We start from the raw sequence: 12,036 nt of genomic DNA, 5'->3' as shown, positions 1-12,036 counted from the left end.
GTGATTATCATTAGTATTGCAGGCAAAATTTCATCTATTATTAAAAATACTATTTTGTAACTAGTATATAGAGATAACGCAAATGTTTAGTGCGATTACAAGCAAACGATGTACGAAATACGAAGAATTGTAAATGCTTTTGAATGTTTGGATTTAATTAATCCATTACATCTTTAATGAATTCTACTTTTGTTGAGAAACAATATCTTATCGCACATTTAAATACTAATTGAGTTAGGTTATATATCAGTTATCGCGCAAAAATTTATAATGAAAAATTACATTTATGCGTACATATTACTATATGATTCGACAGAAAATAACGTTCACGCTAATTAAAAAACTAGATATAACAAACTGTACTACATATGTATATACGACGCGTATGAGTTGGTATAATTATGATGTAATATTTATGAGCATAACAATGAAGAAGAAAAGAAGTTATCATCTTTACGTTTGAGATTATATCGAATTCGTAGAAATTTGACAATAAATCGAGAATGAACGGTATAATGAATGACTGAGTGTAAATTGTCAGGATACTTCGTGTAGAAGAATAGGAGGGAATTTAAGTTAATCGTTAAATATACATTAATTATTAATACTGAGTTCTTATTTAGAAAAATGATAACACTATATGTGTAAAAGAAATTACGCGTAAGAAATAGTATAATGTAAAATTAATAAAAATTTTAAACTTAAGCATACTAATCGTGTAAAATGTCGAACATAACCAACAAAAAAGTATTATGATCAAAAATGTTTAGATCGAATTGAACAAAAAAAAAGGAATACTTGTGCGTTCAGTGATATGAATTAAGTGAAATGCATATTGTGATGTATATTTGGAACATTCGTAAGGAATGGCTGAAAAGGAGGCAAAGATTGAATACGTGACAGAACCTTGTCCCATTGAGCCTCGTAAAATAGGTCCACAAAACATTGTGGTACGACTAAAACGTCGAGAGACGTTTGGATGTCCATACCCAGGAACACATGTGCATAATGCTAGACAATTTTACCAAAATGTATTTCCAAATTTTACTGTTATGAATGTAGAAAAACCACCATGTTTTCTGAGAAAATTCAGTCCTGATGGACGTTACTTAATAGCCTTTAGCGCAGACCAAACTTCCATAGAAGTATATGAGTATCGTGGTGCATCTGCTGCTGCTGATTTATTAGCAAATTGCGAAGGCGAATACATTGGCCATAAGAATGATGAATGTAGTTTTCAAATTAGAAGTAATATTTTTAGTCGATTTTTCAAGGTATATAGTAATGTTCTTATTTTTCCACCATAACTTTAGTTTCATTTAAGAATATTAAATAATTATTTAGAAAAAGATGATTAATATATAATAATATTTGTAGGCTAAATGGATCGTTAATGTAGTTCAAAGTAATGAACAATTAAACAGAGAATGCAGTCTATTTACAGATGATGGCCGTTATGTAATTGTGGGTTCGGCTGCCCATATTCCAGATGAATTGAGACCACATTTTTACCAGGTATACAACTCTTTGATTAATTAATTACCATCCCTAAATCATTTAATAACATTAAATTTTCTTGTTCAAGATTTACTCCAACAACGAAGCATTGACTCCAAATCCTAGATCGCCCCTTGAAGATTATAGTTTGCATTTGGTTGATTTGCGTGGAGGGAAACTGTGTGATACGAGACATTTTAAAGTAGACAAAATATACTTATCTCACAACCAAGGTACAGATCACCAGTTAAACATTGCTTAGAAACAATTTGTACAAAGTATCTAATACATAAAATAACAGGAATACATTTTTCTTTATACAGGTCTTTATTTGTATAAAGATATATTAGCAGTGCTGTCTGTGCAACATCAAACTATTCATATATTTCAAATTCTTGATGGAATGTTTATCAATGTCAGAACAATAGGAAGGTATTGTTTAATTACAAACATGTCTTTTGGCTCACATCAGTTGTGATTATTACACTGTGTTGTTGGTAATTGTCTTTAATTTATAACAGGTTCTGTTTAGAAGACGACGCTTATTTGGTTACAAGCGCTTGTCCAGGAGTAAATTCCCGTCCATTTAGAGACATTACAATAAATAGTCTTAAACACAAGTTATTAGTTTATCTGTACAAAAGAGCAGCATACATTAGCGATACGACAAAGGATCCATATGAATTAAGACGTTTTTATCAATACTTTGATCAGGTATTACGTAAAATATGTTATGTGTATTATTAGTATGATATTTGTTTTTAATCTACAAAATTCTGATAACTTACTATTTCAGTTAAATGCATTACGAATGTGGAAGATGCAGTTATTAGATACGAATCACATATTGGTAAGATTTGCCAGTGAAGAAGTGGCGACCCTTCAAGCAAACGAACCTAATGCGCAACCTGCACTTTTGGTTGTTTATGACATGGTTACTGCTAAAATATTAGCTGCTTATGATAATGCATCTACACAGTTATTAACACAATTTGAAAACTTCAGCGATTTCTTCAGAAATGCCAGAATGAGTACAGACTGTCAATACATGTGTTCTCCATCTAATAATATATATGCAAGGTATGATATTTATTAAAGCATAATGCAATGTTTACCGATTTATAATGATTAGCAGTAGTTAGTGAGTTTGTAATTTTATTGCAGATTATTACAACAAAGATTCAAGCAAACGATAGTGAGTGCTAGATATGGTGGTGTTACAGAAGCTACAAAAAGATTACTTGCTCAGTTGCCCATATGCGCTCAATCTTATTCTAGTTCCCCGTACCTGGACTTATCTCTATTTTGTTACGACGATAAATGGGTGTCTATGATGGAACGTCCAAAAGCATGTGGAGAGCACCCTATACGGTATAATTTTAATTTTCAATAGTTTAATGTTCATAACATTATAGTTTCAATGGATTGTCTGCTTGTTCTATTTGTTTGTAATTTACTTATTTTAATCTGAATTCAACTAACATACAATAAATTTCATTGGGTAATTTAGTATACTCTATGGCCATATACCATTAAAGTTGCACAGCCAATTCAATCATAGCAAAAGAGTTAAAATTATAATTTTCAAGTCTCAAATTTAATTTGCACTCAACGAATTATTTATTTACAGATATATTCTTAAAATTTGGATGTTTAAGCAGCACTATCATTTAACATTCTTTTGTACTTGTTTTGCAGGTTTTATGCTCGTGATTCTGGTCTTTTAAAATTTCGAATGTATGCGGGTATGGTAGGCCGTATAAGACCTACGGGTGCAAGACGATTGGTTGCATTTACTTTCCATCCAACGGATCCGTTTGCCATTTCTGTTCAACGAACGAACGCTGAATATATTGTCAGTTTTCACGTTAGGCATGTTTAAATTTCCATTGAAACATGTAAAAATTGCATTATCATTCATATCATATCATCCGTCTGATCTTATTCTCCTTACTTCTTCTTTTTCAATAAAAATGATCTTATTGTACAGTTTCAATTATGGTGTAGTTTGTTCGAATACCATTTAAAGCAATTTATGTAAATATTACTGAAACACTTTCAACATGTCAATTTAGAAATTGTAGTTAACAAAATTTGTAATTTATTTTTACTTTTCTTAAGTTTTAGGTGTTATACAGTGTGGCATTTAACCGCGTCAATTAAATTACCAAAGTATTTATTTCGTACGATCATTCTAATAGATAAAATACAAATGTAATTGAAATGATTATTGTAAAAGACAGGACAAACTTTTTCATTTTTTATTACGTCCATAATTTATATAAACGTTATATTTAAAATAATTTCTGGGTTTAAATAAAGCACAAAAGAATGCCATATATTATATTATTCGGAGAGAATACCTAAGAAATCTTAGAGACTAAATTCATGTTTGATGTGTCGCCATTCGAATTTCCAATTATTGTCATTATTATATGATCCTAAAGATACATTCATATATAATACAACATTAAATTTGTGTTTTCCAACATACTATTAATAGACCTGTAGTGTCCGTTCAACTTACAGCTAAAGACTTTTATAAATCAATGGAATTAAATGGAAACAAAATTTATCATGGGACAAAAATTGTATTGGTTTGCTATATAGGTACAATGCATCATGTAGATTCGAGAAATTTGGGGCAGTATATAGGGAAATCATCATTTAACCACTAATTCTTAACTGAAGATTTATTAACAACTACAATATAGTTTTGATCAGAACGCCGTCCAGCCATCTATCGTCAATAACGGAATGCTTGTAAAAATCCCAGTTGTGTTGCGATTCTACGTAAAAGACTCAAAGTGAAGATTGGAAGATAACTGACTCGACACGTTGTATTTGTATATATTTAGGGAATAGCCTCTTAGTAAGCGGCTATGTGTAGTCATGTGGTTTTTTAGATCTTATTTATTATAGGTATTTATTCGAATTCAACAAAATGTGCATTAGTGGTTAGTATACAATGTTAACACAATAGACCAATGGGATTTTGAATATAAGAAGTACACAGGCAGTATGTGCACATTCTGCAATGTAATTCCTTTTTTTCGTTTGCATAATTATTTAATAGACTATGAACATTGGCAGTAGTCATCTTGCTCTAAACTATGCTACTATGAAAAGGTTTATGCTTTTTATTGTCAGATTTGAGACCTTCTAATATAAATTATTATATTTACCACCGAAACGGAGCCATTTTTATTTATTCTTTTTAGGGTAAAGTCACTAGACATATGCTAGTAATTTCATTTTGAGGAAGTTGACAACGCCATCTTTGTACTAAAAAAAGATCGAAGCAACATGTTAGAACGCTTGTAGAAGCCATGCTAAATCGCGTGTGAAGCTGGAACGCGTGATATTGGGACTAAAGTTTTGTATGGTGTGTATTTTCAGTCTGCTTCGTACACCTTATCAACAAAATATTGTGATTTAACTTTCGTGATTTATATATATATTTATATATATATATATATATACACATAAATATATATACACGTATATATATTATATATATGTGTGTGTGTGTGTTCATGTATATATGTGTTTATTTGTATACATATATATGCTGTGTATACACGAGAGAAAAGGAAGTGTAGTAAAAGAGAGACTAGCTTTCCATGCTCTACATTTGAGTTGTATATGATCAGGACAACAAGTTGATATTACTTCGAAAGAATTAATTTCTCAAAACTGTAAGCAAATGGTGTTATATTTTTTTTTACTTTGTAATATATAATATTTAACTAACTTTATTCGCAACTATATGCATTGTTCCTTTTATTTAAGGGTATACACTAAACACATCTTCCGTATAGTCGCATTGCATCGCATCGTACATTTTGTAGTGAGGTGCAATCGTAAATACATCGATATATTAATATGTAAACATGTGTATATATATATACATATATGTTTGCATATTTTCAAGTGTACAATGCTATTATAGAACGATTAATAATTGTTAATAATAAAATAATGATTTATTTTTACCATAAACATTAAACATTACAACAAGTGGTCATGAAAATTCGAAGGCACGTCTTAGCACGTAATATTTGATAGAATTTCATAAATTTTGTTTTTATTAATATACAAACAAATATGTGCTTAAAGAGGGTGATTGTCTTGCCAGTGAACTCAAAGACATTGCAGTTGCCTAAATACCCCAGCAATAATCCTGTGCAAATCTTGTTTTTAGTTCACAGATGTTGCAAATACATTAGTCTCCACTGTAGTAGTTATTGTTAATTAGCCAATGATGCAACAAAAATATCAGCCTCTTCCTCACTATATACAAACATGAGATTATTGTTGGGTTATTTAATCAATTACAATGCTTTACAATTAATTAGGTACAATTTTGATAAATTACAGTATGTTTATTTTAAAACTGTATAATTGTTCATAATATATAATAATTTGTAAATTTATAATTCATGTTTTTGCTTTTGGTTAATAAATAAATAAAATTTATTATTATCTACATTGTTAATTAAAATAGATCAAGATTCCTCTGAAATACAAATTAGAGCAAAAGAGAGGCCCATTCTATTGTTTGCTTTTTAAAGATAGAATATTACAAATAAAGACAAGAAGTTTTATGAAAATTGAAATTCATTTATCACAATTCTACAAATCTAAAGACATAAGACATTGTAAAATGTAATCATTTTTTTGTTTTTGTTGCAGCATTATCAAATAGAAGCTACATGTACTTTGGAAGAATATTAAAATTAAATATTTATTCTATTTCCTTAGAAGTGGATCATGGAATACCTTGAACATCAACTCATTGTTGCTATTGCTGAGTAATTATTAAGATTCTTTCATTTTTTCTAAGCGGAAGGACAATTTTTACAATTGCACAGGGTTATAATTCTTTACATTTGAAACATAATGAACAAAACTATGTTTGATGATCCTATAGCAGCTATAAAAATGAATGATGATAAAAGCAAAGTGAACTATAGTATTCATAGTGCAGAATTGGATAGAAAATGTTTTCTTCCTTGGAGTCCTTTGGAAGAGAACAAAATGTTGCTAAAACATAGATATATAACGTGTAGTAGATCAGTTCCACATAGAAGCAAACGTTTTGTTCAATACAAAATAAATAGATCGCTTAATTTTGATGTAAATATTCGCAGCTCAAGCTCAGAAAACAGTTCTTTTGAAGAGGACAAGCACCTATCTAGGTCTTCTAAAATAATGAAAGCTTTAAATTGCAATACCAGCCCCTCGTATTACGGAAGAACAAAAATAAAGAAATCGTTAAATTTTAATTTAACACCTAGTCCAAAAAGATTTATGCCTGCAAAAAAAGGCATACGAAAATCTTTGAGTTTAAATTTTGGTTCATCTTTATCTGGCTCAAATACACCTTTATCTCTCTCGAATAAACTATTAAACAATGATGATGATTCAAGTGACTCTGTAAACAGTAGTTTAATATTTGCCTCCTCTGAATCTATCGATGAAAACCAGAATGAGACACCATCACAGCATAGTACAAAAGAACGCGAGACATTGCACTTTTCTACACCTAATACGAAATTAAGCAGAAAATCTTTATATTCAACCCACTTTACACCATTATTACGCAGTCGACTAAAGGAATCTATCAATAATATTGTATACATTAGTGCAACGCCTAATTCACAATCGTTGAAATGTATTAAAGGCAGGTCTAAATGTTTGGATAATCTTGTAACAAATACATCAAGAAATTTATTTCATGAATTTCATGATAATGATGATGATAGACCTTGCACGCCTGAAAATCTAATTCGTATAATTCCTGAAAGCATGAGTGCCATCAAAAGAAGTCATAAAAAGGTAAGAAAATGTAATTTCCATAAAACTTCTTTCTTTTGGCTAATATTTTATAACCTTTGATTTCATGATAGATATCATGTATAAATGTTTATGTGTATTATATATAATGCTTTAAATAATTATTACTTTATAATATGACACACAGGAAAGATCATCAAGACGAAGCGGGCATTCTACAACGCAATCTGCAAGTAGTTCCATAAATGACACAAATATATTTGAAAATAAAACCAGATTGTCTTTAACTCGACACAGAAAACTTGTTGATCCTTTGCAAGATTCTGACCCCATAGATCGGTATTCTAACAGAAACTTGAACCCAAAAGATATACCGTTGTACAATTCGGAAGATGATATTTCAGACACTGGTTCACTTTTTGATTATACAGAGGAACAGAAAAATATTTTACCGAAATCCAAAAATGTATCTACTTGTATTCCTAACTATGATAATGTTCTGCCTAAGTTTCACAGTTGCGATATTAAAATAAAATCAGAGGAAAACGAAGAAAATTTATCTGATGTTCAAACTTCAGACCAAAATGATATTGTTCAAGAATTGAACGACATTAAGACAGAAAATTCATCCATCAAAAATATTGATATAAAGCCTGAGATTAGATCAGTGACTCCAGAATCAACATTGGGAGTTGTATTGGAATCACAAAAATCGGTTACTCCGGAGAATCATATAAATTTTTTACAAAGAGTTACTAAAGATTCTATAAAAAAATCTCACAGAAAGAATAAGGACATAAATAGAAGGACATTTTTCAGTTCAAAAGTTCTACAGTGTAAACTCGAAGATGTGGAACAGATCGACGGACAATGTTGGGAAAATCCTGAGCAGAGTAGAAACATTGAGGAAAAACTTGTGGAACAAAATCATCCTGATGTATCAGAGGTAGAACGAGCACATACTCCTGAGAATGTAAATTCTAGTAGGCTATTACTGCCACAATTCAGTTCTGTTAAAAAATCTCACAAAAAAGACAAACATAACAAAATATTATCTGGATTCTTGAAACGGCAAGAATACTTTAACAAAGAAATAGATTTTGTCAGAGATACTGGGAATAAAGTATTTAACGTTGATGATGGGCCTGAATATAAGAAGAGTATGGAAGATCTTTCTTCAGATTTTGATACCACTGCAAACTCTAGCGATTCTATTTATCCAATTAACATATCTTCAGATAAGTTATCTCCAAGTAAAAGGAAGATATCATTGAACATGACGTCGTCGGATCATGATGCCAATGTATCGTGTAATTCGGAATTGCAAGATTGCGATTCGTCTCAAGAGGAATTTAAAATTTTCACTCCACTAAAAAGGAAAAGACCCTTGATTGCATCGCCTGTTAAAGAATATTTACATTTTTATGATTTACCATCAGGAAAAAATGAAATTTCAGAGGAAGCCATTGCGAATGTCAGTTTCTCGAGGTGTTTAACACCCGTTTTAAGTTTCCAGGAAAATGTTATAAAATTGGAAGAAAATCATCTCGTGACAGTAAAGTCTGAGAATAACGTTAGTACCGCGGAGCCGGAAAATGATTGTGATTCTAACGATAAAACTGGTAGGTTGACACCAACAAATATGTCGACCGAAGAATTATACTTTAATTTAGATTCCATTAAAAAATCACACAAAAAGAATAAACGTGGAAATACGTCACGAAAAGGCTTTAATTTGATTAGAAATTTGTGTGAAGAAAAGGGTCAAACTTCGTTAGAAAATATTGGCCACGAAAGATGCGAGAAATTAGAACTTACGAACGATTGTACCGGATTCTACGATATAAATAAATCGGCCGTCGATGACTCGACTGACCATGATATTGTTGAAGGTTCAAGTAGCGGTTGTACTAATAATCAGAACTTTGCAAGTACCAATACGGAAGTCGTATTGCATAATGTAACGCCACCGAATTGTTTAAAGGCAAAAAATTATATTAGACTATTACGAGAAACATCTATTAAACGATCGCACAAAAAAGTCCGGGATCAAAAGAAGCACGAGTTCTCGATCGATGCGAACGAATTGTCGGACGATGGATCTATATTCGGGGACGAAGAGAAATTAGTTTATACCGAAGAGCAGACTACTTAGTTATGATGGTAGTTGTCTTGATAGAAAAAGTTGCGATAGTTTAAAAGAGGTAACTTATTAGCGTGGTAAGTGTAGTTCTAATAATTCTCACACGATTAACGTATAACGTGTACATTGAAAATATTATACAAACCTCGTAAAAAAGTTTTCGAGCATCTAAAGTTTTTCTCTGGTTAGATCGTTTTGACTAATTTTCTACTTAAATCGGACTATCCAGCAGTAATCACTTTTAATATGTAACATGCACTCTATCGTATGAAGTTAGTTTCTTTAAATTTGATTTGTGCACAAAATTGCGAATGGTGCAACTTAACAATTGATGCGCTAATGTGTATATTTAAACTGACAATTTCGGTTGTGATTTACTAAAAAATTAAAAAACCCTGGCGCACAACACATTCTGAGCACGCCTGTGTACGTAACATGATACATACGGTGTGTCACAAAACTGTTGAATCTATGATGAAATCATAGGATCGTGTTATTTGTTAAGAATTTCCAGTGAATTTGATAACTTCATTTTTGAGACTGGCTTTTTGTACGTCCGCCTTGTTTCGCATAAACATTACATTGTATATACTTTGATGAAACGTCACACGGAATAGTATTTGTAAAATAATGGGGCAGGAAAATAAATCGGATATTCTTCGTTTTTTTGTTAATTGTTTCAATATTATTCTAGTGTAAATTTTGTTTCAAGTTTTATAGCATTTATGTAATGTATCGATACGAAAAGAAGCATGATATTTCTTTGCAATTCATTGCGCGTCACTAATATCATATAACATCGATGACAGTAAAAATTGAGAAGGAAACAAATTGTCTACGTATTCTTGTCAATCGGTTCTGGGTTTGTTTATTCTGACATTATTCATAAAAATTGTATACTACCTACTGATTAAGTTGAATGATAGTTCTGATAAGACTATATGTATACGTATCAGGATTAGCATTCGTTTTTTTTTTTTTTTTTTTTTTTTAAATATTTCAATAACTTTGAATACGTTAGTTTAAGTTTGTTACGTAATCCGTATAATATGACGAACTAATTGACTAAATAATACTTAAATAGCTAAAGCGTCGAAAAGTAGTGGGAAGCAAAGTTTGAAGGTGGGTAATCTTTGTTGCAATACAGGTGTGCATTACGATTTTGTATAACATGTAACAGTCGACCGGTATGGACTATAGTAGCGGAACTATATCTGTTGCGTTTGCGTTAAACGCGATCTTTTAGTACCATATTTTTGGTATTAAACACCTCATTAACACCTCAGTGTCTTCCTTTTTTTATATATTTGATGATGAGTAACAAAGAATGAGAACACCCTCAGTTGATGCATCAACTGTCACGTAAATTGTATTGATTGATTTATACAAGGAAGTGCATGAACATGACACACGTTAATCGTTTCTGACTAGCATTACAGTAACGAATCAAGTATTACGCCGCAAAGTTTCTGTAACGAAATTTGCTGCAAGAAAAATGAAATAATTTTTCTTTTATTACCTGTTAATGAATTTGTAATAAATACCGACCGTCTCTATAGCGTATCATAAAAGAGATAAATTTTCAATTGAATGTACGTATATTAATATACAATTATATAATAAGCTAGTGTTTGTAGTTTTCATTCGCGTGCGAGCAATGTAGAGAATGATTAAATTGTCAGTTCCTCATACTTGGAAATACTTTTCGTGACAATATTTGAAAGGAACAGAATTTTTTCATCAAGTTTCAACGAAAATTGTTCAATCGCATATCAAATAATGGTGAAAAATATTTCTAATATAAAAAAATTCTGCGAAGCACTTCCAAAATTCTTTATATGTACTTCATTGTCCGAATGTCACGTTAAAGTTTGATTCAATACTAAACGAATTAATTCGTATCAATCTACATAAATCCATTAGAAATGACGTAATTTAATCATTTTAATAATACCTGTTACTCATTTCGCACGTTAATGCTCGCTTTTATAAATTTAATTCATATATCGTTGAAACGAAATACCGATTTCTGCATTATATGCGTTAGAAAGTAAGATTATTTTAAGTTAAAACTTCTCGTTCTTTCTTTTTTTCTTTAAATGTTATATTGCGATTTCGTAGTGCTTATTTTACGATGAAAAGTTGTAATATTTTAGATATTGCCACTCGCTTACTTGAGACTCCTATTGCAAGAAGTTTAAACATAATCGGGCGCTGGAAACGATTAACATATTGTTTTTAGTTCCAATCAATTTATCTAAAATATAGCATGTATATTGATAAGCTATAAATTACTTGTAATTAATAAATTAGATATAAAACATGATATTTTTTTATTTTGTATTACTCGATGTTTGAATTTAATTGTACCATTACCATTTTCCACGTTAATAGTGTTTTACAGTACATAATTCATTTTGTATATACTATCTTAATATCATTTTTCCTGTTTTAAGCATCAAGCATTAGTAAAATATCTCAAAATTTTAATTGTTTCATTATAATAATGATAAAGGTGATGCTTTTCTAAATCATTTTCAATTCATTTGTATGTCTTAATTTCGATCTATTGTTACTTCGACATAATTTATTATAAT

At 30.5% G+C, this 12,036-nt stretch overlaps 2 protein-coding genes across 4 annotated transcripts; both read left to right on the top strand.

The window, feature by feature from the left end:
- The first annotated feature begins 331 nt into the window (after positions 1 to 331).
- Positions 332 to 3,652, top strand: Abo (de-etiolated protein 1 abo). The gene is made up of 8 exons (XM_076323004.1): positions 332 to 1,274; positions 1,378 to 1,515; positions 1,586 to 1,730; positions 1,821 to 1,929; positions 2,019 to 2,211; positions 2,294 to 2,577; positions 2,662 to 2,868; positions 3,196 to 3,652. Exons 1-8 carry the CDS (start codon positions 867 to 869, stop codon positions 3,377 to 3,379), a joined length of 1,668 nt encoding a protein of 555 aa, XP_076179119.1. The 5' UTR covers positions 332 to 866; the 3' UTR covers positions 3,380 to 3,652.
- Positions 3,653 to 4,185: 533 nt separating this feature from the next.
- On the top strand, positions 4,186 to 11,765 carry LOC143152781 (uncharacterized). Of its 3 annotated transcripts, none has more exons than XM_076323265.1 (4): positions 4,186 to 4,454; positions 4,719 to 4,882; positions 6,193 to 7,338; positions 7,484 to 11,765. In XM_076323265.1, the coding sequence occupies exons 3-4, from the start codon at positions 6,400 to 6,402 to the stop codon at positions 9,449 to 9,451; spliced, it is 2,907 nt and encodes a 968-aa protein (XP_076179380.1). In that variant the 5' UTR covers positions 4,186 to 4,454; positions 4,719 to 4,882; positions 6,193 to 6,399; the 3' UTR covers positions 9,452 to 11,765. The 3 variants fall into 3 exon arrangements, with proteins under 3 accessions (XP_076179380.1, XP_076179381.1, XP_076179382.1); XM_076323267.1 differs by lacking the exons at positions 4,186 to 4,454; positions 4,719 to 4,882 and adding exons at positions 5,105 to 5,195; positions 5,290 to 5,876; XM_076323266.1 differs by lacking the exons at positions 4,186 to 4,454; positions 4,719 to 4,882 and adding an exon at positions 5,057 to 5,195.
- Positions 11,766 to 12,036: the final 271 nt, after the last annotated feature.

Source organism: Ptiloglossa arizonensis, chromosome 11 (assembly GCF_051014685.1).
Source record: "Ptiloglossa arizonensis isolate GNS036 chromosome 11, iyPtiAriz1_principal, whole genome shotgun sequence".
Taxonomy (NCBI): Eukaryota; Metazoa; Arthropoda; class Insecta; order Hymenoptera; family Colletidae; genus Ptiloglossa; species Ptiloglossa arizonensis.
The sequence above is the reverse complement of the archived record's forward strand: the minus strand, read 5'-3'. Positions and strand labels throughout refer to the sequence as shown.

What these genes read in the sequence shown, in the direction of transcription:
- Abo (XM_076323004.1), top strand. Translation starts at nt 867, where the DNA reads ATGGCTGAAAAGGAGGCAAAGATTGAATACGTGACAGAACCTTGTCCC. An exon ending in TTTATCAATACTTTGATCAG is followed by an intron (nt 2,212 to 2,293) that starts GTATTACGTAAA and finishes TTACTATTTCAG; the next exon opens with TTAAATGCATTACGAATGTG. An exon ending in TGTGGAGAGCACCCTATACG is followed by an intron (nt 2,869 to 3,195) that starts GTATAATTTTAA and finishes CTTGTTTTGCAG; the next exon opens with GTTTTATGCTCGTGATTCTG.
- LOC143152781 (XM_076323265.1), top strand. Translation starts at nt 6,400, where the DNA reads ATGAACAAAACTATGTTTGATGATCCTATAGCAGCTATAAAAATGAAT. An exon ending in TCAAAAGAAGTCATAAAAAG is followed by an intron (nt 7,339 to 7,483) that starts GTAAGAAAATGT and finishes TATGACACACAG; the next exon opens with GAAAGATCATCAAGACGAAG.